General features: G+C 42.8%; 1 protein-coding gene across 1 annotated transcript; it reads right to left on the reverse strand.

Annotated features, from left to right (window-relative positions):
• On the reverse strand, window positions 1-27,353 carry LOC117679572 (transmembrane 9 superfamily member 2-like). Its single transcript, XM_034441622.3, has 17 exons — window positions 26,959-27,353; window positions 25,550-25,617; window positions 25,330-25,423; window positions 24,419-24,546; window positions 24,076-24,205; window positions 23,030-23,157; window positions 20,195-20,306; window positions 19,465-19,544; window positions 16,374-16,482; window positions 12,728-12,860; window positions 11,844-11,963; window positions 10,491-10,548; window positions 9,263-9,422; window positions 7,088-7,239; window positions 6,263-6,374; window positions 3,907-4,078; window positions 1-1,997 (listed from the first exon to the last, which is right to left on the reverse strand). Exons 1-17 carry the CDS (start codon window positions 27,130-27,132, stop codon window positions 1,930-1,932), a joined length of 1,998 nt encoding a protein of 665 aa, XP_034297513.2. The 5' UTR covers window positions 27,133-27,353; the 3' UTR covers window positions 1-1,929.
• Between the last annotated feature and the right edge of the window lie 104 nt (window positions 27,354-27,457).

Below are 27,457 nucleotides of genomic sequence, written 5' to 3' on the forward strand. Positions count from 1 at the left end.
TTGGGTATGTCTAGTTTAATGAAAAGAAGGACTGGGGGAGGGACATGATAGTCGCGTTGCGATATTGGAGGGGCTGCCACAGGAATTTACTTTGCAATGTGGAGGAAGGACTCGAGACTTGCTTTTCCAAATATACCATCGTTACATTTACACAGAATATTGTCTATTGTTAAGATTAGATTCTGACTTCAATTGAGCAGAAATTTCTGGTCTTATTTGCTGGGGGGAAAAAAATAAGAATTTGAGAATACATGAAGATTTTTGCATGGATTTTGTTCTAACATTACGATGAGTTCAAAATGAGGTGATTTTCAACATTATTTTAATAAAATAGTAAAAAAAATAAGGACTCCGGTTAAAAGAGAATGCCTGGAGACCCTAACAGGGCATCACTGTATTCAATATACAGGACTGCACACAGCTTGTACTTGTCTGCCCACCCACTCAAAACAGCTAAAAGGCAGCAGCATAAAAAGAAGAAGAAAAACACAAGTTTGCCAAGTATAAATAGCAGCAAAACTCCCTCACTCAAGGCTGACCATCTGCCGTCCAACATCCACCATGTGTCGGGAGTAAGGTTTGTGCTCAAATAGTTCTTATTTAGAACTATTTAAAGAAAAGGGGGGGAAAAAAACTAAAACTGGCTAGAGAGAATTTCTCCGAGAATGGGCTCCAGCACAAATCCGAAAGCTCAGAAGACAAAATCTCCGGTCCCGGTACCCAATCCAGATTAGATCCTGTAACATTATCCTGGGACACGGAAATTCACTTTTATTTGTGAACTAACGGGCCATTTTCAGGTTGCAAAAAATGACCCAAAAACTGGGCAAAAAGGGCACTGAAAACAGCCCCAAAACAGATGTGGGCGGGGCCAGCCAGTGGTGAGATGCCCCAACCGGCTGAATCCTACCTCTACCTTTGAAGCGAGTGGCCAGGAGGCGGGGCTGTGTGTGATGAATGACGTCACCCACCTAGTCACATGATCAACCGGCCACGCCTACCCAGCCAGAGAACCGGTTGTTAAGTTATTCAAGTCCCATCACTGAATACAGGTCACGATGCCTCAACTTGTGACCGCAATAATAGACGGCTATAATTCCGGGCTCGATTTTGGTTGTAAGCCGAGGACTACGGTACTACTCAGCAAGACAGTGCCTTCCGTGAATGGGGAAAAAAAATCCGAAATCTCTCTTGACCAGTACAGCCAATAGGGGACAGGAATACCCACTGTCTGAGTCAGTAAAAGATCGTTTCCTCCATGTCTTGAATTTGACACTATTAAAAACATCAATGGATGAAATAGAAAGACGCCAGGCTGCTGGAATTGGGTCGTTTTATTTAAAACAGAGGAAATGTTGCGGTTTTTCCTCCCACCCCTCAGAAATCTGCACTAGACACTGAAACGGCTGTCCTCTTGAATCAGGGGACAACCAACAGCGAAAGAGATCCAAAATTGATTTGTAAGTCACTTTTTTTTTTTTTGGTAACCAGACAGCCCCTCTTCCGTGACAAAATAATCAGTTAACCATGTAGAAAACAAAAGATTTATGAGAATTCTCCATCGGGACAGAGAAGTGTCGAACATAATGTGTTTGGCTTTTCGTTATTAAATCGGTGTTGGGTCTTTTTCGAGCAAACCAAACCAACCAACCAACCAGCCAACAAATATATATATATATATATATATATGTATATCTCTCTCTGGATGAAGTGTTTGGGGGGGGAAAAAAAGCAAGTTGGGTTTTTTGGAAGGATCCACGCTACTTACGTCCATTCCATTTAAAACCTGCCTTTTTGATGCCAAGAAAGAAGCTCTGGGTATACCGTAGCTGTTTGAAGATGAAATGCTTTTGTGTCTTTTGTACATGGTTAATGCCTTGGGTCTCCGGCAACTCAAGACACGTGTTCAAAAGGAAGACCTGGGATTCTTCAGTCTACTTTCACCACGCTGTAAATCTTACTGACGAACCAGAAGCAAGCGAAGAAACCGATTGTTCCTGCAAAACATCAATAAATTAATTTATTTTTTTTTAAAGAAAGGAAGACACGAAGAGGGTTAAATCTTTTAGTTAAGATTATTTGAGTTAAATAATAATATCAAATACTTAAATAATATTACTAGAAATAGAAATAGGATAACAGAGTTGGAAGGGACCTTGGAGGTTTTCTAGTCCAACCTCCTGCCCAGGCAGGAAACCCTATTATACCATTTCAGACAAAGGGTTATCCAACATCTTCTTAAATACTATTATTTAATACTATTATTTTGTTATTAGTATTGTGTATTAAAACATTGAATAATTAAATGGCAGGGGGTTGGACTAGATGACCTCCAAAGTCCCTTCCAACTCTTGTTACTGTTATTATTAAGGATTATATACAGGGGGGAGCAAATGCTAACATGTTAATAACTTCAATTCTAATATTTATAATATTACTATAATTATGTATTATTAATATAACTAGGATTATCAATATTACTATTATTAGGTACTAAAATCAATGATACCCAGATGCCACACTGTTCATGTATTTAATACTTATGTATATTTAAAAATAATAGATATACCCGTTTCCCCAAAAATAAGACCCTGTTTTATATTTTTTTTGAACCTTGAAATAGGTGCTTGGCCTTATTTTCGGGGAGCAAGATGGGGTTACTCTTGCCATCTTACCTGATTTCCAGCTCTGCATTTAAATATTTTTGGGAAGGGCTTATTTTCGGGAGGAGGCTTATTTTAGCACATGCGCTCAAAAGCCCGATTGGGCTTATTATCAGGGGATGTCTTATTTCGGGGAAACAGGGTGTGGGTATACATATACATATATATATACATATATTATATTAGTAAAAAAAAAAAAAGCAGACATACTGCGAACTCCGGAACTTAAGATTTTAAAATTTTAAAAAAATTAAAATTTTATTTTACTAAGCTTTTGTCAGCCATCTGCTGACAGCGTCAGAGTATTAAACTACCATTACAGAGATCTCTGCCTTTATATGCCACTAATATATTATATTCCTCAACTTAGAAAAGTTCACTTAGCGACCATTTGAAGTTACAATGACCATTTTTCACACTTACGGTGGTTGCAGCGTCCCCATGGTCACGTGATCAAAATCCAGAGGCTTGGCAACTGGCATGTACTTATGACAGTTGCAGTATGTCGGGGCCGCTTCCTTTTGGGACTTGCTGACAAGCAAACTCAAGGTTCACACTTAACAACCGTGTTGCTAACTGAACAACCGCCGTGGCAATAAAGGATGTAAAAGGGAGCAAGACTTGCTTAACGAATGTCTCGCTTAGCAACATAAATCCGGGGCTCAATTTTGGTTGTAAGTCTACCTGTACAAAGTACGGCTGGATCAAATGTGGCCCCTTTGAGATGTGTGGACTTCAACTGTGGCCATAAAGCTGAGGAATACCTGTAGGATGGATGAATTACTAGTTTCTCCAGATGTTCCCTATTTAAGGAACGGGAGAAAACTGCAGCTTGGTTAAGCACCTAATTTTTTCCTCCGGAGCCTGGAAAAGTGATTATTCAATAGAACATTAACCAGAGGAAGATGTGCCCCAAGGCATTGCACAGTGATCTCACAAGTTATAATGGTGATGCAAATAGCAGTGGCATCCGGGGACTGATCTCGACAAAGAGAAATCCTCATTTCTAAGGAACATATTTACAGAAGCTGCTTCTCTAATTACAGCCAGTCTGGAAAGCCATAGACCGGATTTTAAAGCAATTTATCGACTGGGTTCAAAGTGGGTTTTGCTACCTTGGGTGCAAAAAAACCAAAAGAAAGCCGTACAAATCTTGGCTAAAGAGCAAAGTCTGTCTTGTTATTGTTGGATTATTATTTTTTTCCAAACAGGAGTGGCTTGGGTCACGTCAGTATGGACTCACCTGTGAACAGGAAGAAAATCAAGACCATGATCATAGTATACCCGAAGTACAGGATGGTGCTAGCAATACCAGTAATCTGGAGTTTCGAGAAGAAATAATGGATGGCGTAGATGAAGAGATAAACGGCGGTGAAGCTGCTGGTCAGGAATGATCTCCACCACCAGTGATAATCCTAGGAACACAACAGAGAAGCTAAAGGACGAAGAGCAAATATGTACGAGGCAGGGGGAAAAAAATCCCCGAGGTTAAGGGATTTAGATAGTTGTTTTTAATTAGAATTCCAAAGTCCACCAAACTGACGCAAAACGAGAAAAGGAAGCTAATTATTTTAAGAGTTTCTTGCACCAACATCTGGTTACATCTGGAGAACGTTTGTAAACATTTGTCCCCAGAAAACCTAACTGTCTTTCACTGCCTCTCTTACAGGCCCCCCTCTAACTCTGGAATGAATTTTGCATTATATCACAGGGATATACAGTAGTGGCCAAAATTGTGTAAACCTTTTGAGAAAAGCGTATTTTCTAAAACTAGCTAATAACACCACTTTTTTTTGGAGTAGTACCATAAAATTATATATCAATGGAAAGATAATTTAATCAAGAATGTACTGCCATAACTTTTATGAAGGATTTGCTTAGAATAGCAGTTACAGTATAAAGAAGAAAAGTGAAACACGGAGAAAAAGCGAGATATATAAAAACTATCATCATGTCAGTTAACACTTCGTTGGGTAACCTTTAGCATGAATGAGGGCCTTACAACGTCTTCCCATGGAGTGAACCAAGTCTTTTAGTTCTGCAGCTGTTCTAACGTGAAACCAAGATTGAAGGATTGCTTCTATTAACTGGGTTTTATTGCTGGGTGACTTCTGACTAACCAGTTTCTTTAGTCGGCTCCATAGATTTTCAATTGGGTTAAGGTCTGGGCTATTCCCAGCAGTGGAATAGGATTAATCTTGAAATTCCAAAAAAAAAAAAAGTGGTGTTATTAGCTTATCAAACCTCAAAAATACACTTTTCCCAAAAGGTTTCCGCAATTTTGGACACCACTGTAATTGACCCAACTTCCAATCGATCAATCTTTCTGATTTCCAAGTTAATCTTGTTGTCTTGTATGAACTGCACCAGTAGAGGCTAAAGCAATTTGGTTGTATACATGATGTACAATGACAATAAAAACGTTGACTTTGACTTTAATTCTGGCACATTCCCTAAATCTTTGTGTGTTTTTTCCCCACCTTTCTTCTGCAAAAAAAGGGACAGGGAGAGAAGCAATTGTGCCCCACACTTTTTAATTCCTGCTCTATGCAGTTAAGATTGGTATGTCGGCTCCACATTTTAATAGGGTTGTTTAGCTGGGCATAAAACCCCTCAAAAAAACATCTTAGGAAATGCACATTGGGGGACCAGCCCTACTTTTTATGCTCCATCTGGCTGGCAGATGCGTTTTTTTTAATGACGGGACGCTGAGAAGGGCAGCTGGGCACTGGGAACAGTCACAGGCTCTTGGGCTGGCAACAGCAAATAAAAAAACATTCTGGTTTGCCTTTCCCTGGCCTTTTGCCACCATGTGTAAGTATTTTCCTTTATTGCCACTCTTAAAACAGTTGCAGATCCCCAGATGCTTATTATGGGGAAGGGACTCCTGGCGTTGCAGACAATGTGTCACCAGCTTCTCATTCCAGGGAACGGTGCCTCACCCACTGGCAGCCCAGACACCCACAAATCCGTCTGACGCAGCTTCATGCAGAAGGAGCAGAAGCCACCAGAATTACCAGTTATCACTAATCCGCTCTTAAAATGCAGAGAGCCAGTTTGGTCTAGTGGTTAAGGCGCTGGGATAGAAAGCAGGAGGCCGGGAGATCCAGTCCTGCCTTACCCATGAAAGCTGGATGGGTGACTTTGGGCCAATCCCTAGGAGATGGTGAGTTCTAGTCTCACCCTAGGCATGAAAACCGGCTGGATGACTTTGAGCCAATCACTAGGAGATGGTGAGTTCTAGTCTCGCCTTAGGCATTAAAACCAGCTGGGTGACTTTGAGCCAACTAGGAGATGGTGAGTTCTAGTCTCACCTTAGGCTGGGTGACTTTGGGCCAACCCCCAGGAGATGATGAGCTCTAATCCCACTTTAGGTACAAAAGCCTATTGGGTTGGGTGACTTTGGACCAGTCTCTCTCTCTCTCTTTTAGCCCAACCAGCCTCACAGGTTGTTGTTGCGGGGAAAATAAGAAGAAGGTATGTTGGATATGTTTGCTCCCTTATTTTCAAAATAATAAAGGCGGGATGCAACTTAATAAATGAAGTAAATAAAGAAATACACACACGTATCTGGGTCTCGAACTGATTTTTCTGCTTACCTCAGCACACAGGTGAAAGTAACAAAGCAGGACGGTGGCCTCCGAACAGGTAATCAGGAGAATGATAAAGACCAAGAACAAGAAGCCGAACATGTAGTACATTTGGTGAGACCTGAGATGGGGAGAAAAGAAAAAAAAGAGGCATCTGGGTCAGCCCTTACGTAACCGCATCGATTCTCTTCTTAAGGGCAGATTTTTTTTTTATTAAAAGTTTTTTATTTTTTAAACAAACAAAACATTTAATACATCAGTCATTCCTTCCGTGTGACATCTCGGTGTTGCCTCCAATTGTTCTCCCTGTTGTTGTTACTTCTGTCTTCATTCTCATCCAATCAATTACAACAATTCATCACTAACAAAATATTCCAATTATAGCATTTTTATACATAACTACCGTGTTTCCCCGAAAATAAGACCCTGCCTTATATTTTTTTGAACCCTGAAATAAGCGCTTGGCCTTATTGGCATGCGCTCAAAAGCCCGATTGGGTTTATTATCAGGGGATGTTTTATCTTGGGGGAAACAGGGTATTAATTTACTTATTTGTATCTCTTTTCTAACCAATAGTAGAATTGATTCCATATCTTAAAAGTATTCCGAATCTTCTCTTTCTTTAATCATCAAAGTCAATCTATTCATTTCTGCACAAACTAAATTTTTTTTTAATTACTTCTCCTTCCAAAGGTATTTTCTCTGCTTTCCAATGTTGTGCATAAACAATCCTTGCAGCTGTTATTACATGTATAATCAAATAAATATTTTCTTTGCTAATTTTCTTAAGGGCAGATTAAGGGAGCACGGAAAAGGGGGGGGGAAACAACTCACCAAATGCTGTTCAGGATGAAAAAGAGCTGGATGAAGATGCACCCGAAAGGCAGGATGCCACCCATGATGATGCCCGGCAGAGGCTTGGTGAAAAAGGATTGTTCGGGGATCTGGCGAGGAATCTGGTTTGTTCGCACGGGGTGCTCGAGGGGCTTTAGGAAAGCAATTCAGGCGGTTAATTAGAGCAGGCTTTCCCTCGACTCTAATTAACTATTACATCTTGCAATGATAATATTCTTAGTGTGAGCATTTGTGTGTGTGTGTGTGTGTACATGTGCGGCAGTGGTGGGTTGCTCCCGGTTCGCACCGGTTCACAAGAACCGGTAGTAAAAATTTGCAGTGGTTCGGAGAACCGGTAATAACATTGGCTGGCCATGCCCCTGAACCGGTCCTGGCCGCTCGCTTACCCCGCCCACCTCATCAGGCTTTTTTTTTTTTTAACTTTTAAAAGCATTTTTTTCTACCACCTCTTCAGCCGAAAAAATGCTTTTAAAAGTTAAAAAAAAAGCCTCTGATGATCGCGGGGCTCAGCTGGGATCGTCAGAGGCTTTTAAAAGCATTTTTTTTCTGCAACCTCTTCAGCCGAAGAGGTTGTAGGAAAAAAAAATGCCTTTAAAAGCCTCTGGTGATCCCAGCTGAGTTGCCTGATTGTCAGAGGCTTCTAAAAGCATTTTTTTCTGCAACCTCTTAAGGTTGTAGAAAAAATGCTTTTAAAAGAAAAAAAAAGAGTTGGCCACGCCCACCGTCACATTACCCCCCCCCAACAAGCCACGCCTACAAAATAAGCCACACCCACAGAACTGCTAGTAAAAAAATGATGTGCGGGCGTATGGATTGCAAATGGGTGGTCTGAGCCATCTCAATGGTGCCACGTTAGGAAAGCCAAGGGGCAAACGAGGACACCTTTGCAACCTGTGGACTTCAGCTCCCACCATTCCTGAGCCAGCATGGAATTCTGGGAGTTGAAGTCCACAGGTGGTCAAGTCTAGAGTTGCCCATCCTGCCCTGGACAACTACAATTAAGAAAACCCAAAAAGCAACCCAGTGGGAAAATGGAGTGGGGGTGGGAATCTTGCCAGGAAAAAAAAGGTGAAAAAAAATACTGATTTGTTCTTAAGAAGTGCAAACAAAGTATTCCAGAGAGGGAAAATGTGCCTGGCCTAAAATCCCTAATTTTGAAGAGTCATTTGCAAAATCCCTGAATAATAGGCTGGAATTCGAGATCTGTTCTTTTTTTTTTTCATTGCTATATGAAAATATAGTTAGAGCCATGGTGGCGCAGTGGTTAAGAGTGCTGTACTGCAGGTGACTTCTGCTGACTGCGGGCTGCCTGCAATCTGGCAGTTCGAATCTCACCATGCTCAAGGTTGACTCAGCCTTCCGTCCTTCCGAGGTCGGTAAAATGCGGACCCAGATTGTTTGGGGGGCAAAAGGCTGACTCTGTAAACCGCTTAGAGAGGGCTGTAAAACACTGTGAAGCAGTATATAAGTCTAAATGCTATTGCTGTTTCTGTCTGTCTGTATATCTGTCTATATATCTGTCTGTCTGTGTATCTATCTATCTATCATCTATCTATCTATCTATCTATCTATCATCTATCTATCTATCTATCTATCTATCATCTATCTATCTATCTATCTATCTATCTATCTATCTATCTATCTATCTATCTATCTATCATCTCTCTGTCTATTCCAATCTATCTATTAGAATGCAGTATTGCAGGGTAATTCTGCCGACTGCCAGTAGTTCGATTCTGACCGGCTCAAGGTTGACTCAGCCTTCCATCCTTCCGAGGTGGGTAAAAGGAGGAACCAGATTGTTGGGGGCAAGAGGCTGACTCTGTAAGCCGCTTAGAAAGGGCTGTAAAGCACTGTGAAGCGGTATATAAATATAAATGTTATTGCTATTGCTATATTCCTCTTTTCCTTTTCCCAACTCGGGACCCCCCTCAAAAAACTGGAGGGCCCCAAGTTGAAGATGAATGCTGTGATAACACCACCTCACCCCAGAATAGGGTTGCATTATGCAGCCCATGACTATGCACAGAAACATCCCTCCCAAATTCTCTGGATTCGAACACAGTGGATGCTTCGAATTGAGAAAAAGGTTCTCCCAGAATTCAATGAGGCTTCTCGAAAGACTAAAATGGCCTGTTTTATTTCTCACTTTACCTTCTCCTTGAACCCAAAATAGGCGCCAATGAAGGTGAGCGGGACAGATATTCCAAACCACATGGCCAAGATCGCCACCAGCGTCCCGAAAGGAATCGCAGCTGAAGATCCCTTCACCCACAGGATAAGGTTCATAATGAAGAAGTCAGCAAACACGATTCTGGGGGAGCAGAAGGAGAAGACACCCCAAGGAAGGGCCAGGGTTAGCACAAGATGTTAGGGTACAGTTCAGGAGCATCTTGGGAGGATGTGGAGAATTCTCAGGTGCAGAAAAAAAACAGAATGGGTATCCACCACAGTGAACATCAAACCTTAACTCTATGGAGATTCTCAATCATCCAAGTCATGGTTGTCCCAAAGGTGCTTTTTCCAAAAAGCAACTGGATTTTCTTGAGCCCCCCCCCCCCCCAAAAATGTTTCGCTTCTCATCCAAAAAGCTTCTTCAGTTCAGTTCTTCAGAACTGAAGCTTCGTGGATGAGAAACGAAACATTTTCAAGGAAAATAGATACACAGATCCACAGGTCACAAATGATGGTTGATGCTATCCCAAAATAACGCTTCGTTCGGTTGTAAATAGACAATCTTTTATCCGAGTTATATGTCACCTTTCTGATTTGGGGACCCATCATGCTAGATATTATGGGATTGCAACTACGAGGAGCACCATCCAATCCATGTGTCTATGTATCTACATCAGATACAGGTAGTCCTTGACTTATAACCATTTGTTTAAAGATGTTCGAAGTTACGACAGCCTTGAGAAAGGGGATTTACCACCTGTGTCCTCGAAGTTACAAGTGTCACACCGGCCTCATGGTCAAAATGATCACAATTCAGGAGCTCAGCAACTGGCTGGCATTTACAATACAGACAGTCCTCCACTTATAACCACAAAGGAGCCCGAAATGGATGTTGCTAAGTAAGTCAGGACTTTTGCAAACCGTCATTTGTTTATTATCTGTTTTAAAAGTACCCTCTTTCATACGGAGCAAACCAACATACAATCTGCTGGGCTTCTACAAAATTAAACATATTTTTAAAAGAATGAGAAAAAAAAAATAGAGGCGCAAAAAGTCATTCATCCTGCCGTCACTGCAGTGGCCACCTGCCATCAATTGAATTTGGGAACCGTAACTTAACCGTGTTCATATGGCCTTCTTGCTTATTAATTCGTGTTCAAGGACAAAAATATATTCTATTTATCAAAAAGGGGGTGTGGTTACTAACCCAGGACAGAAGAGAGCCGTCAGCAGCACATTGGTCTTCCATTTTTCACCCCTAAATGCTAAGAAAGAAAAGAAACAGTGCCATTTATCATTTCTGTATCGCCCATCATTTATCATCTCTGGAAAATGATTTCGCTTAATGCCAGCCAGGTTTTTAAACCTTGCTGCCGCCTTATTTCTCTGTGCCATCTTACTGGCAGTTTTTTTTTTTTTTTTAAACCAACCTAAAAAAAAAAAAGAACACAATTATTGCAAAGATGACTTATTTTTTTCCGGATCTTCATGGAGTGGTTCCAGCCTCTTCCGGTCTTCATTAGACCTGAGATGATTACTAGCAGTGACACAAACTGTAAAAGCAGGGGTATCCAACCTTGGCAGCTTTAAGACTTATGGATTTCAACTCCCAGAATTCTCCAGCCAGCCACGGGGAATTCTGGGAGTTGAAGTGCACAAGTCTTTAAAAGTTGCCAAGGTCAGATACCCCTGCTGTGGAAGTTTATTTATTTTAGGACATTTATATTGTCCCCTATTCGCACATGGCGAATCAAGGCAGCTTTAAAAGGTAAAGGTTCCCCTCGCGCATATGTGCTAGTCGCTCCTGACTCTAGGGGACGGTGCTCATCTCCGTTTCAAAGCCGAAGAGCCAGCACTGTCTGAAGACGTCTCCGTGGTCATGTGGCTGGCATGACTCAACGCCAAAGGCACACAGAACACTGTTACCTTCCCACCAAAGGTGGTCCCTATTTTTCTACTTGCAGTTTTTTACGTGCTTTCGAACTGCTAGGTTGGCAGAAGCTGGGACAAGTAACGGGAGCTCACCCCGTTACACGGCACTAGGGATTCGAACCACTGAACTCAGTGTCCCTTTCAAGGCAGCTTACAGAAATATAAAAACTTCATATATAAGACAATAAAACTAATAAAAGAGCTAATCACATAATAAATTAATGAAATAATATAATAATTCCCCCACCCCGGCAACAACCCATCGGACAAGCCATTTAATGGGCTCCATCCCGCTCTGGGTTTCCCTGAACCAGGTCTTCAGTGCCTTCTGGAAGAGTGTTAGAGTGGGGGCCATTCTAATCTCTGGGGGGATGATGTTCCAGAGAGAGGGAGCCACCACGGAGAAGGCCCTACTTCTGGATCCCACCAGGTGACCCCTCCCTAGGGGATGGGACCCGTACCATTCCTTGCCTCCCCACTCTGATGGGTCGGGTAGATGTGACCGGCAAGCGATGGTCCCTCAGGTTTAGCCAAGGAAGTTCAAGGAAGAATGTGGAATGACTCCATCCCTCCCAACTCTCGCTACCTCTTAGGCAGCTGCGGTCAAAACACACAACGACATACTCACTTTTGTACATCCGAGCAGATACGTATCCCGCTGGGGTCCCCAGCAAAACCCAGAGCACCACTGCGCATGTCATCAAAGCCCCTCGGTTGGCTGGTGAAAGGAAACCGAGGCAGGCAAGGACTAGAAAGAAGACAAATAAGGAAGTGTTGGAACGTCGTTCAGGCGTTCTTTTTCTTACAGAACAAAGGAAGGATCTGAGATCCTAGGTATCCTTCCGGCTACGGGTCAACTGCACCGATTGGAAAGTATTCTTCAGCGTTTGAAGGAGTCTATCTTAGTCCGGCTGGGGAATTCTTGGAGTTGAAGTTGACAAGTCTTAAAAGTTGCCAAGGTTGGACACCCGTGATTTTAAGAGCCTGCCTCCCCTGCCCAGAATAATCTTCCCCCACCCTTCCCAAAGAAGCTGAGGATTTCATTCCGAGCTTTGGAGTAAGGTTGCCAAAACTCTCTCAGGATTCAGCAACCAACTTTGCAATTATTTCTGATTGTTGATTTATTTATTTGTTGTTGTTGGATTGTGATTATTATTTGGTTTAATCTAAGAGAGCAGTGTGGTGGCCTCACGCTATTGCCTCTAGGTTGTGAGTTCGATCCTAGGTAAGCAGCAAATATTTCTCTCTCTAGGCGCAAAGGAAAAAAAAAAAATCTGCTGTGAACTGCATGTAGGCGTCAGGAAGGGCATCCGGCCAGCAAATGCTCAGCTCCATTCAATCACCCCGATTTCACCCAGATGCAAGGAATTACAGGGTTATTAAAAGAAAAAAAAATGGTTTAATCTAACAGGGCTGGCACATGCAGATGGCACCCTTCTACCAACCCGGGTCCAATATTTTTGCTAGCATCACAATACACACACCCCCTTTAGCCCATCAAGCGACACTTACACAAAGTAATGAACGTCATGATAAAAATCTGCGTCCCTTGGCCTAGGAAGACGGAGAGCAGCATGCCTTTCCGGGGCGGCCTGAACACGTCTCCGTGGACCAACTTCCACCCAAACTCCTCCTGTGCATCTTCCTGTAATAACATCTTGATTAGACGAGCCCCACGCAACAGGGAATTAGCACATGCCAGACGTGAAAGTTGCTTTGCCTGCCTGATTATCTTTGGCGAGGGCCAGGGGGGGTCGTTACTAAAAGGGTCTAATTTCATCGGCATCATTAACATGCCAATTTTACAACTCCCCAAAGGCGAGCCGAGAAGGGAATGGGGGGGGGGGCAGGGACAGAGAAAACGCAGATTTATTAAGGCTTGCTTGTGTTCGGAACAAGAAACAAGCATTAACAGACTTAGCTCAAAGGCTAAGTTTGTGGATATTATGCAAACGACTGTGGTTAATGTAAGCTATGTATGACAACAGCATTTAATGTATTTGTTTTTTATTATCCAAATCATTTCAGATCTGAAGATGCACCTATGTGCCATATTTTCCTGCTCTCTCCCCACATTAAAAGCAACAGAATTCTCTTCACTAAATGGAAAATATTATTTCGAGACAAAATGCTAAATGCCACCTAGCCAATATAACTATCAAAAGTAACCCTGCCTCTATTTTATGAATGGTTTTGTCCCCAGCATCTTGATCGTGATGCAATTCGATTCGTCCAAATTATTTTCCCTCTCTCTACCTAGCAGAAATAGGATGCTTCACCAGAGCGTTTTCATAGCCAAATACCCTGTTTTCCCCAAAATAAGACATTATCCCCTGATAATAAGCCCAATCGGGCTTTTGAGCGTATGGCAATAAGGCCAAGCGCTTATTTCAGGCTTCAAAAAAATATAAAACAGGGTCTTATTTTCGGGAAAACACGGTATGTAGTGTGGACACGAACATCAATGACACAGGAGAAAGAGGCAACTCCGGAACCTACATTTTCCAAGTGTTCCACCTATTCGGTCTGCAGGTAACAGGATAACAGAGTTGGAAGGGATTTTGGAGGTCTTCTAATCCAACCCCTCTGCTTAAAAAGGGGACCCTATACCATTATAAACAAATGGCTGTCCAATCTCTTCTTAAAAATCTCCAGTGATGAACTGTGGTGGTGCAGTGGTTAGAGTGTAGCATTGCAGGCAAACTCTCCCCAATGCCAGGAATTCAATCCTGACCGGAATCAAAGCTAATTTAGCCTTCCAACCATTCGAGTTCATTAAAATGAGGATCCGGATTGTTGGGAGGCAATAGGCTGACATTGTAAACTGCTGAGAGTGCTGTAAAGCACTATTAAGCGGTATATAGGTCTAAGCGCTATTGCTATCCCCCATAGGTTCAACTATTGCACACCCCGTTTCAATAGCAATAGCACTTAGACCTATATACCACTTTACAGCCCTCTCTAAGAGGTTTTACCCACCTCAGAAGGACGGAAGGCTGAGTCAACCTTGAGCCTGATGGGATTTGAACTGCTGAATTGAAGGCAGCCGGCAGTCAGCAGAAGTAGCCTGCAGTACTGCACTCTAACCACTGCGCCACCGAGGCTTTTCAAGTGCCCGGTTTATTATGGAAAAAGTCTGTTCAAAGAGAGATTAGTGACATTTTGGAAGGCTCTGTGAGTGTTGTGGCCCGCCAGCGGCCTGCGCGGATTGTGGCTGATCCCGACGACGAGGAGGCTGGTGTGGTGTCACACCAGCAGCCTGTTCAGCCGGTGCTCGAATCGGACAGCGAGGAGGCTGAAGAGGATGTGGTGCCAGAGGCAGAGACTCAGCCAGGGCCTTCAGAACCTTGAGAGGCTCCTTCAAGTGAAGAGAGTGAAGTGGAGGAGCCTCTTCTCAATGCTCGAGCACGCAGGGCTGCCAAAAGGCAGGAGTGGCTACTCAGGAGGAGGAGGTCTCCTCGAGACTAAGGTTTGAGGATAATTGGCCACTCCCTTAGCCTATTTAAGTTCGCACAGAGATAGCAAACGTTGCTGCGCAGAGCATTTTGAGAGTGAGTTTTTTGTTACAACTTGGTTTCTGGGCTGATTGCCAACCCTTGTCGGACTTCGTTTAATCTCTGTAATTCATAGCAGGCTGATAAGGCCATTGGTGGTTAAAGCCTGCATTTTGAAAGGGGTCTGTTTGTATTAAACAGAGTTTTTGGAGCTGTGTGTATGTGCTACACTTCTTGGGACCCGTAGCTGCGGCAGAACAGTGTGCAACCTCTGGCATGCGTGCCATATGTTCGCCATCACAGTTATGTTCTATTCTATTTTCTCAATTCCTATTCTTATTCTCAGTTCCTATTCTATTCTATTCTATTCTATTCTATTCTATTCTATTCTATTCTATTCTATTCTATTCTATTCTATTCTATTCTATTCTATTCTATTCTATTCTCTATTTATTCCAATCTCTCTTCTCTTGTCTTCTCTTGTCTTGTCTTCGCCTCTCCTCTATTCTGTTCTATTCTGTTCTATTCTATTCTATTCTATTCATTCTCAATTCCTGTTCCTGTTCTCAATTCCTATTGCTATTGTTATTCTCAATTCCTATTCTATTCTATTCTATTCTATTCTATTCTATTCTATTCTATTCTCTATTTATTCCAATCTCTCTTCTCTTGTCTTCTCGTCTTCTCTTGTCTTGTCTTCGCCTCTCCTCTATTGTTCTGTTCTGTTCTGTTCTGTTCTGTTCTGTTCTGTTCTGTTCTGTTCTGTTCTGTTCTGTTCTGTTCTATTCTATTCTATTCTATTCATTCTCAATTCCTGTTCCTGTTCTCAATTCCTATTGCTATTGTTATTCTCAATTCCTATTCTATTCTATTCTATTCTATTCTATTCTATTCTATTCTAAAAGCAAAAAAAAGCTTGTTTTTCGTAGAAATGGGAATCTACGTTCTAGCTTGCACTGGAAATGTGGCTGTACTAGATAGGGAGGAAAGAAATCAAATTGTTAACTACAGTGGAGCTTTTGATTTCTTTCATAGGAAGCCAGGCACTCTTCAATTTAGGGAAGCAGGGTTTCTACGAGCCTACTCATTACCTCCAAATGACCATTGATGAAAACCCCAGCTTTTTTTTTTCCCTTTCCTTTCCTTTTTTTTTTTTTTTTTGTGCAGACTTTCATTTTAATTAGTTAAGTAAATATGGACTATTGGGTTTCAGTTTTAACAGTTCTTCACTAAATCAGCCGCAGGAACTGTTTTCGCAAGAGGACCACCTGGGGCTTCCTAGCAAACAGTCGAGCAAATGAGAAAGAAAGAAAAAGGGGAGGGGGGAGGAAGAGAGGAGAGATTCACCAAGCAAAGTGTCAGCTCTAGAAATACTCTACAGATTTTACACCCCCTACGCAGTGGGGGCTGGTTTGAGTGTGAACCCAACCGGCCGCTTTTAATCGTGGTTTAGTGTCCAAGCACAAGCCACGTATCTGAAGGAGCATGAAAACAATTGTAGCTTGGTCAGGTATTCTGCCTTTCAATTAATGGAGGCTGCCCCTTCCCAATATCCATCAAGGTTCTGAAGCTGCTAAGTTCACCTGTGGTTTTTTATTTATTTATTTATTTATTTTGCAAAATTAAAGGTTCAAGTTCTCTTTTAGTTTTGAGGGGTGACTCACCGAAGAATCGATCTTGTTGTATCTCGCGATATCTTTATGAAGGGTCCTTAGGAGAATCATGGCGACCATCCCGGATAAGAAAAGGACGATGACAAGGGAATTCATGATGCTGCGGGTTAAAGAGGGAAAACAGGCTTCAGAACCGGTTCCGGGTACCGCAAGCAGCATTTAAAGATGGCAAGGAGGTAAATGGCTCAGGATGGACTACCGTATTTTTCGGACTATAAGACGCACCGGAGTATAAGACGCACCAAGATTTCGAAGAGGAAAACAAGAAAGAAAGAAAAATAGTATTTGCCCTCCCCGGCCCCCAGGAGCACTCTGCAGGCCTCTGAAACCTGCTGTGTGTCCTGTTTTTGCAAAATACAGGCCATTTTTTGGCCTCCCAAACCCCCTATGTGTCGCGTTTTTGCCCTCCCCAGCCTCCAGGAGCACTCTGCAGGCCTCCCAAACTCTCTGGGCATCCCGTTTTTGGAAAAAACGGGCCCGTTTTTGGCCTCCCAAACCCCCGTGTCGCGTTTTTGCCCTCCCTAGTCCCCAGGAGCACTCTGGCCTCCCAAACCCTCTGTGGGTTTTGGGAGGCCTATTTTTGGGAAAACGGGCCTATTTTTGGCAAAAATGGGAGACAGGTGGCTCGGATCAGAGTGACGGAGAAACATCATTCCTGGACGCACGCCTCCGAAGGCGTGATAAACGATTGCAGCAGCTCAGGAGGCGTGCTAGGGATTAGAACTGAGTCACTGGACCACACCCCAGAGACTATATAATAGAGGGTGGTGGTCAGTGATCCTTGTGACGAACAAAACTAACCTTGGATAGTCACTAAAGCCTCGTTCGGAACTGCGGAGAGAAAGATTTATTGTTGTCGGACATTTGGAAGTTGAGTATTTGTCTTTCTGTTTTTCTGTGAAAATAAAGGCACTTGGCAGACGGTGTGTCTATCGCTGCCAAGTTGGAGTAAAAGAAACTGGGTGCATTCCAAAGTGTTTCCTTAACCCTCGGCTGGCTGTGTTTGTGTGTGTGTGTGGACGGGGACAGATCATTAACAATTGTTTGAACAGCACTGAGGAAAGTTAGACTTCTGATGATTCTCGCATAGCATGGTTCACGGGATCAAAATTTGGGCGCCTGACAATTGTGTTTGTGACCGTTGCAGCATCCCTGGGTCATGTGATCGCACCTGTGCCCTTCCCAGCCGATTTCTAACAAGCAAAGTCAACGGAGGGGACAGGGACCCAGATTTGCTTAACGACAGTGAGATTCCCTTAACGACTGCAGCGATTCGTTTAACAGTCATGTCAGAAAAGGGTTGTAAAATCTGGGGCGACTCACTTAACACCCCGTTGCTTAGCAAGGGAAATTGTAATCCCAACGGCGGTCCTAATTCGAGGACGATCTGTAAAACCGAGAGGACAACAATATGATGGGGGGAAAAAAACACAACCATCAGGCATGGGATTTTCAGGGTGGAATGTGCACCTTTGGGCTGAAATTCTTTGGGGAGTGCAATAAACTCAAAATGGTGGTGTCGTCGTTGTTTGGATGAATCCGTCTTTGTCTCAAATCTGTCGACAGCATTTTTAAAATGTTTTTTTTAAAGAATTTGCAGCCCAACCTGAATGATTTTTTGCATATTTGCTTTCAAAGCAGAGTCGAAGAGGCAAGAGTCCCCCCCTCCCACCCCCCACCCCCCGTATTAGCTGCATTTCGTCTTCAACAGCAAAAGGGAGAGGAGGTTCCTAAGCAAGGCTTGTGGTTTTTTCTTTTTTTTCTAAAGAATGCCGGTCAACCGTCACATCTCAGAAAAGTCTCGTAAAGAAAGCACAATAAAGGCGAGTCTATTTTCTTCAAAAGGCGCATTCTTGAGTGAAACTCAACACTCAAGAGGGGTTCCCAGGAGGGACAAAACTGGGCTAAGCCTCCACAAAGGTAAACAGGAAAAGTCCTGCCTTAAAAAAAAAGTTATTTTTCACGAGAATTCCTCAAATAAATGCAGGCAGACCTCGAATTATGACACCCCCCCTCCCCAAATTGAGCCCAACACTTCTGTTGTTAAGTGAGACCTTTGTTAAGGGAGTTTTGCCTTATTTTATGATCTTTCTTGCCACAGTTAGTAACACGTCGTTAAGTGAATCTGATTGCCATTGTCTTATCAGAAGGTTGCAAAAGAGAATCACAAGGACCTTGGGACTCAGCAACGGTCGTAAGTAGGAAGCCGACGCCAAGCATCTGGCTTTTGATCACGGGGATGCCGCAAAGGTCGTAGCTGTGAAAAAGGGTCAATTTTTTTCAGGGCCGTTGTAACTTTTGAACGGTCACTAAAATGAACTGTTGTTGAGTTGAGGACTACCTATAATGTGAACTCCTCCTCACTCCTATCTTTATAGGCATTTATTTCAGAAGTCCATGTTCCCTTACTAAGATGCAGCATGTAAGAGCTTTGGTGGCGCAGTGGTTAGAGTGCAGTACCGCAGGCTATTTCTGCTTACTGCTGGCTGCCTGCAATTTGGCAGTTCGATCCTGACCGGCTCAAGGTTGACTCAGCCTTCTGTCCTTCTGAGGTCGGTAAAATGAGGATCCAGATTGTTGGGGACAAGAGACTGACTGTAAACTGCTTAGAGAGGGCTGTAAAGCACTGCGAAGCGGTATATAAGTCTAAGTGCTATTGCTAACTCTGTCCACTGCCAGGAGTTTGATCCTCACAGGCCAAAGGCTGACTCAGCCTTCCATCCTTCTGAGGTCGGTAAAATGAGGACCCAGATTGTTGGGGACAAGAGGCTGACTCTGTAAACTGCTTAGAGAGGGCTGTAAAGCACATTGAAGCGGTATATAAGTCTAAGTGCTATTGCTATTTCTTCTTTTCTTCCTTCTTTCTTTCCTTCCTTCCTTCCTTCCTTCCCTCCCTCCCATTCCCTTTCTCATTCTCTTTCCTAGTGGCACCATGGTTAGAATGCAGTACTGCAGGATAACTCTGCCCATCCGCGGGATGCAGGCGGCACAAGAAACGGCATCCCCTCTGGTCCATGGAAAAAAATCTCTCTCCACGAAACCGGTTCCTGGTGCCCCAAAGGTTGGGGGGCTGCTGTCTTACCTGAACCACTGAATGTTGGTGTGAGGCATGGATTTCAAGATGTAGTCCCACCGGGATGCCCATTTTATATTGTTGTTCTCCTGCGCGGGAGGGAAAAATTGGAGCAGAATCACAAATGTCACTCCCCAAAAAGAAAAACAAATTTTACGACAACCTTCGTCCTTGTGAGTACAAGACTTCAAATGTCAGGTCGTCTCTGCTGCGGTGACCCCCGATTTCCCACACAGGGACAAACATGATTTATACACAGATGGGTAACAAACCACTTTCTTGACCTCTTAAGAAAAAAAAACAAATCCTCAACCTTGGCTTGGGGTTGCTGTATGATGGGCGTAGGTTGAAAAAAAAAGTGATTTATAGTTTCAAGAAGTTGTATAACGGCAACAGAGAAGAACTGCCAAAAATAATTGAGGAGAAATGCTCAATTCTTATGTGAGAGGGCACTGGAAGAATTGTGCAATACATAGCACACAGCCCAATTGTGGAAAATGTATTTTGAGAAAATATGAACAATATTTGTAGGGTGTGCCTTTCGGTAATACTGTTTATACTTAGCACCGTAACGTTTTAAAATACACACACACACACACACACACACACACACACACACACACAAAATTTAAAAGCTTATTGTGAAGTTCAGTACATACTATCAATCTATTAACCACCAAGATCGGAAAACCTGAATCATTAAAATGGATGCAATTTTAAGTCTACAAGTTATACTTACTTCAAATTTCACAGAGTATGTATAGATCACGTCCAGTTTGCTATTAAATTCTGCAGGAATTTCCATAGGGGGACCCTTACAGGATAAATTGTTTATATCTGTATGCTTGTAGCTGCAAAGATAAATATATACATATTTCCAGAATGAGCTGGACACCTTCCTTCAAATGTGTTCCAGTTTTTAAAAATCAAAACCTCTTACTTAAGATCTAGGACTACTTCATATAATACTTATGCAATGTACCGAGTTTTTTGTAGCCGGGCAGCTTATAATAATCATAAACAGACTGTTAAACCAAGACCCCGACTGGATTCGCAGTTTCAAGATAATGGAAAAATCATAAACCTGCATTTTATACATTACATTTTATTCTAAGTGATCGATCTATTCTATATCTACTGTAGCCCAGTCCTGAGAATCTTATTCTAAGATTCAAAGGAGGAAAATATACAGTTCAAACAGGCAAGAAACAGAAGATTATTCTGCAATATATTCATAAAGAATAATGCTAGTGAATGAAGTGTTGGAAAACACTCAGTCTTATTCCTAAACTAACCACAGAGTAGGACTGTATTGTTATTATTATCCATCTCATCCTTCCTATCACCTACTCCTATTGGTATCTAATGACTATCTTTTGTGGACTGTATTTTATGATTTATCCCTTTGTTCTTTGTATGTACACTGAGAGCTTATGCACCGGAGACAAATTCCTTGCGTGTCAAATCACACTTGGCCAATAAAGAACACTCTATTCTATATTCTAGTTTTGATGAGCTCGGCAACCTAGCCATCGATAACACAAGGGTACACCTTTATAACAGAATAACAGAGTTGGGAGGGACCTTGGAGGTCATCTAGTCCAGCCCCCTGCTCAAGCGGAAGATTCATTTCTGACAAGCAGCTGTCCCGTCTCTTCTTAAAGCCTCCAGGAATGAAGCACCCACAACTTCTGAAGGCAAGTTTCTTTATGAAACTTTTGCGGTGGAAGTCAAACTCGACAACCAGCTGTATTAAAACCACAACAGCACACCATCTTATCTTTCCATTATAAAACGTGATTCTGATTAAGCATTTCTGGGCCCCTACCACCCCCCAAAAAAAGTTTGAAGCAATCACAACAGTGAGCATTCCTCCCTCCCAATTTTCAAATCATCTTGAGATTATTCTCTTGTAGTACCTTCAGACTTTGGAATGTTATTCCAAGGTCTGAAGGTACTTTGGAATGTTTACCAACTCCTATTTTCCAAGGAAAATAGGAGTTGGATTTGAGGACAAAGCATCAATTAGATGCCCTCCTCCTCCTCCTGCAAAGGAACAAGAGATGGGCGGAGGCAACAGGAAAGCCGTTCAAAGGGCTTTACTGTGCCTACTCCGCCCTCTTGTGGAGCACACAATCACACACACAAAGGCCAATTGTGCAGTGTCTGACTTTGTTCCTGCCCAGGACGGCTCGATAAATTGACTAGATAAAATAAATCCAGCATATCACAATATCTGTATTACCCGGACTTCAAGGGTCATGGGTTAAGGTCAGCAAGGCTGATCGATTTCACTTGCCACCTTTAAAGGCTTCCGATCAATCAGCAGAAGTTGATGCCCTGCCTGCAACACACACACACACACACACACACTGTCTGGAGGGTTGCCAGTTTGGAAGAAAGCGGCACACCGACAGGTTTTTAAGAAAGTGCTGAGAACTAGTTTGCCCTTCCTTTTCTTCTCCCCAATACGGAATGAGTGGATTATTTTTAAAAAATATTTTAGTAAAAGGAATGCTATTAGAATTAGAATAGAATTAGAATTAAAAACATTGGCATTAGAATGAATTAGAATTAGAAGAGAATATAGAATTAGAACAGAATTAGAATTAGAAACATTAGAATTAGAATATAGAATTAGATTAGAATTAGAACTGAATAGAACAGAATAGAATTAGAATTGTAGGAATATGGAATGGAGAATGGAGAATGGAGAATGGAAGAGAAGAGAAGAGAAGAGAAGAGAAGAGAAGAGAAGAGAAGAGAAGAGGCCAAGTGTGACTGGACACACAAGGAATTTGTCTTCGGTGCATAAGCTCTCACTGTACATAAAAGCTACAAGTGATAATCATCACTTATAGTTACTGAGTTATTTAGTGCCTCGAAAGTGATACCTACTACAATTAGCAAGTGAGTAGTTTACCGTGGTGGCTCAGTGGTTAGAAAGCAATACTGCAGGCTAATTCTGTTGACTGCCAACTGCCAGCAGTTCGAGTCTCATCGTCTCAAGGCAGACTCGGCCTTCCATCCTTCCGAGGTTGGTAAAAGGAGGACCCAGATTGTTGGGGGCAAATAGGCTGACTTTGTAAACCGCCCAGAGAAGATCATAAAGCAATGTGAAGCGGTATATAAATCTAAGCTTGGACACGATCAGTGAAGTAAAGACAAGGATAGAGAAAGCTCGAACAGCATTCTTCAAAATGAAAAAGGTCTTCTGCAGTCACAACGTAAGCCTAAAACTGAAAATCAGACTTGTCAGATGTTACATCTTTTCTATCCTGCTCTACGGAGCGGAGAGTTGGTCTCTGACAGAAAACCACTTGAAGAAACAAATCCACATTTGAAATGTGGATTTACAGACGGTTGTTACGGATAAACTGGGTTAACAAAATCACAAATGAGGAGGTGATAAGCTGCCTGGGAAAGCCAAGGGAAATCATCAAAGCCATTAAAAAGCAAAAGTTAGAATATTTCAGACATGTGATGCGACACTCAGAAAAATACAGCATCCTTCACTTAATAAATAAATAAAAAAATAAATAAAAGAAGATGATATAAGTCTAAGCGCTATTACCTCTTGGGCTCCAGCTGAGCTGCAACGAGCCTTGCTCCAGGCCAGTTCTCATCTTTGCCACTATGGTAGGTGATTGTAATGTCTACGTGATTGAAGAGGTAGAAGGTGTTCTTCTTGTTGAATTCATCCTGAAAGATATTAAGACACCATGAAATACTTCTAAAACTGGAGGGGGGAAAGATAGCAACAGCCACAGCCAATGCTGTTGGCCATACCAAATTTACGTCATAAACAAAAGAACGGAGCCAGATACTCTAAAAATTTGCTGATTTACAAATACTAAGGATTACATAAATTTCCAACTAGTTTTCCAGATGGAGCCCATTCCCAAAGAACAAAAGATGGATAGGACAGTGTTTGGAGCTCATATAAGCTTGCAATAGCTCATTCCTGCATATATCTCTATGCATTTACTGTGGGGAGGGGGGGGAGAAACCCTAAATAAAATTCCCTTTCAAATATGGTATGTCTTCCTTCCCCATACAATTTGTAAGCATCTTGTTTTAAAACCTGCCTTTCAGCATGCCCATTTGCTGGCTAAAGAACGGCATCCCAATATTTCCAAAATGCCCAGCGTTGAAGGATTATTTGTTTTCTGAAATGAATTCAACCTTGGGTAGCGTTTCTCAACCTTAAGATATGTAAACTTTCGTTCCCAGAATTCCCCAGCCAGCACGCATATAAATTTCAGCCCCTAACATGGGGGATCTTAGTAAATATCTGGCTAACATACTACACCTGCATTGTGGCATCAGTAACAGCACCTTGGAAATTTACTAGGCCTAGGAGGAATTGTGAAGCACACAGGTTGTTAGTTCAGAAAGCATGGTTGGCTGGGGAATTCCGGGAGTTGAAGTCCATAGGGTCTTAAAAGTTGCCAAGGTTGGACAGTCTTGATATAGACTTTCATCGTAATTACTGAATAAACTAGAATTTGCTAGGATGACTAATATTCCAAACCCAAACCAGGCACAAAGCCACTGCTTGTACCAGTTCCTGATCCTTCTTGAAATCTATTTAGGAGAAATATACCGTTGATCACTTACACTCATTATACAAAAATCTTTTATCCGGCCATCAGATGCAATGTAACAGCCAACTGGAAATCCAGGATTACAGTATTTAAGGTTGTCTTCCACATTGTAACACCAAGTCACAGGCATGTTATCTATAATCCTGAATAAGAACAACATTTGTATCATTCTATCTTTATAAATAGCATGGCATTTATAGGCTTTTAAAATAGTCTTCAAACACTTGCACTCTTAATGAGAAGACTAACACCGCTTCTTCCATGGTCTTCATCTTTCTATTTTTAGAACACGGCTGGACAACACTTAATTCTTCCCTACACAGATCAGTGATTTTTAGAGAACATGTTCTCCTCACCAGTGATGCTGGTAATTCAACTGCATTCCCTTCTTCAAAAAATCCAGTTTGTTTTTGTCTTCTGGCTTCTGTGGGTCGTAAGATTTCACGCAAACTTTCTTGCACTCTTCATCTTTTTTAAATGTAAACTGTCAACAAGACAAAAGAGATGCAAATGTTTCGATCCACACCATTAAAACGATTCAGCTGGCACTCATGCAAGATTGTGGTTTTGAAATAATCTTTTTGTCCAGCCAGAGGTTAAAAGGTGTCATTTAATACTTCCTTATCTAAAAATTCCCCAGGATTTAATTTTCTGCTCAGTGTTCCCTTACTTTCTTCCTCTTCCTCTCTCTCTCTTTCTCTCCCCCTCCCTCCTTCTCTCTCTCTCTTTCCAACACTCAAAATATATTGCTTAGAAGAGTACTGGCAGACAATTTGGCATCATTCAGGAGAAAGATAGAAGGCAACTTCTTATCCTCATAAAATTAACTAATGACAAATGAATTAAAAGCTGGAAGTAAAAAAGCTGGGAAATTCAAGACCCTTTTCCCTCTGCCCCACAAATTTATCAATGTTTTATTGTTTTATTTCCAGCGATAGCAGCCGCCGCCAGCAATATGCCCTTGGGAAACTCACATAGGAGCAATAGTGATTCTGCAATAATTATATCTCCTTTCTAGCCTGCCTCTGGAAATTCTTTTCAGCTGACCAAGAGTCAGCTCCATTCAGAAAGAAACCGAGTTGGCCTACAATTTCTAAATAGTCCTTTATATTCTGCATAAACACGTCCTCCTAACAGCCATTCAGCATCTGTGACCCCAAATGCTTTCCGTGAAGCTTTTGTCAAAAGCAGGAACAAGCGGGTCACCGAAGAATCTCACAATCTCACAAAACCAGCTTCTCCAAAGCATTTGGAAGTCTGTGATCACCTCGTAGGGGGAAGAGGCTATTCTCTCGCCAAACAGAACTTGTCCGAGGTTTTCAGAAGGTCTCTCTTCCGTTTGGTCTTTGCAAAAATCAAAACTGTGCAAGAAGAAAGGAAAGGTTTAGTCTTTACGTTATCACGTTTAGGAGTTATGACCCTTCATCTCTTTTCTCTCAGCTGGAAAAGCCGTACCCAGCCCCTTTCTAGACGCAAGGTGTACTTACGCGTCATATTCATACGGTAAAACAGATTCAACCGAGTCCAGCCTGTTTACAAACAGCTCAATTTTGGGCTAGGATTAAAAAGAGACATTTTTTTTAAAACAGTTGGCAACATAATTTAAGTTTTCTTGAATACTAAGACAAACCCCGAACTCGCTCACCAGCAATAGGGGAGGAAGGGGATTTTAACAGATTAACAGAGTTGGAAGGGACCTCATAGGTCAGTCATCTAGTCCAACCCCCTACCCCAGCCCAAGCAGGATTTGTGGCATCTCGCACAAAATTCAGGGTTCAAAAAAAAAGACTTGACATTTCGCAGGTACGTCCCTCTGATTTCTCACCTGCAAATTAATGGCTGGGGGGGAGAGGAAAAACCTTCATGGGTCACAACGACCCCCCCAAAGAGGCCTAATTAGATGATTAGACTAATTAGACCAAGGATAGATCGATCTATCTATCTATCTATCTATCTATCTATCTATCTATCTATCTATCCATCCTAACCCTCTCTCTCTCTCATCTATCTAAATACCTATCTATCCTAACCCTCTCTATCTCTCTCTATCTCTCTCTCTCTCTCTCTCTCTCTCTCTCTCTCTCTCTCTCTCTCTCTCTCTCTATCTAAATATCTATCTATCCTAACCCTCTCTCTCTCATCTATTTATACTAAACCCCCCTCTCTATCCTAACCCTCTCTCTCATCTATCTATCAAAAAACCCCTCTCTATCCTAATCCCCCTCTCTCTCATTTATCTATCTATCCATCCTAACTCTCTCTTTCTCATCTATCTATCTAAATATCTATCCTAACCCTCTCTATCTATCTAGATATCTATCTATCCTAACCCTCTCTCTCATCTATTTATACTAAACCCCCCCTCTCTATCCTAACCCCTCTCTCTCTCATCTATCTATCTATCTATCTATCTATCATCTATCTACCCTAACCCTCTCTCTCTCTCTCTCTCTCTCATCTATCTATCTATCTCTCTATTTGTAGAAAATTTATATTGCCGCCTACTCGCCCAGGGGGTGACCCAAGGCAGCCTACACAACTATAAAAGCACCCTATAAGAAACGAAATATAATAAAAGAAAATAATAATAAATGAATAACATTAATTTCCTCCCCCACCCCACCCCACCCCAGCTTCAAGGGTTTCCCCTGAAGGGCTGGGAGGGGATTCGTGTGAATTTGAGACACGTGTTCTCCCTCGAGGAAGCGTGTCGTGTAAACATACACAGACCCTTCACTCACACACACACCTGTCACACAACCCCCCCCCACTTCCCCACCCAGGGAACTACAACTCCCAGGGCCGCGCAGAGGATGCTGGGAGGTGTAGTCCCGGCTCCTCAGGAGGATACTCCGCTTCCCCCCATCATCCCATCCCATCCCGCCCGGCGTCCCACCGAACAACCGGCGGCGGGCCCCTCCTGCTTGGTGTCCGAGGGCTCGCAGAAGCTGACGGGCGCCAAGCCGGGCAGGTAGAAGGCGGCGCCGAGGCCTGCGCGGCCTCCCAAAACCATCAGTAGTAGTAGTAGTAGCATCGGGACGGAGAGGCGGCTAGGCCGCGGCCTCCCCATCGTAGCGCTTCCTGGCTCGCGGCAACTCTCTGCGGGTCGGAGGGGGCTCCAAGGTCGGCGGCGTCGTCACAATCGCCCGGCAGGAGCTTCGGCAGCGGCGGCCTCGCACTGAGGAAACGCGGCCGGGCCTGGGTGGAGCGCTTCGCCTCAGCCACCCACGTGACCCGAGCGCGGCGGCGCCATCTTGGGTCAGGGCAGCCTTCGAGGGCCCGTTCAGATTCGGAGGGTCGGCGCTCGATCCGGGGCGGAGCGGAGCCGGCGGCGCCATTTTGGCTGAGGGCAGCGGTCCCTTCCTGCATCCCAGCAGTTTGGGTGCGTGAAGCCA

The sequence above is a fragment of the Pantherophis guttatus genome, chromosome 12 (genome assembly GCF_059756535.1).
Source record: "Pantherophis guttatus breed Tessera chromosome 12, ASM5975653v1, whole genome shotgun sequence".
Lineage (NCBI taxonomy): Eukaryota > Metazoa > Chordata > Lepidosauria > Squamata > Colubridae > Pantherophis > Pantherophis guttatus.

Coding starts and splice junctions, on each gene's coding strand:
- LOC117679572 (XM_034441622.3), bottom strand. CDS start 27,132: ATGGGGAGGCCGCGGCCTAGCCGCCTCTCCGTCCCGATGCTACTACTA. Junction 25,618..26,958: donor GGCCCGCCGCCGGTTGTTCG/GTGGGACGCCGG, acceptor TTTTAATCCTAG/CCCAAAATTGAGCTGTTTGT. Junction 6,375..7,087: donor TTCATCCTGAACAGCATTTG/GTGAGTTGTTTC, acceptor TCCCCATCTCAG/GTCTCACCAAATGTACTACA.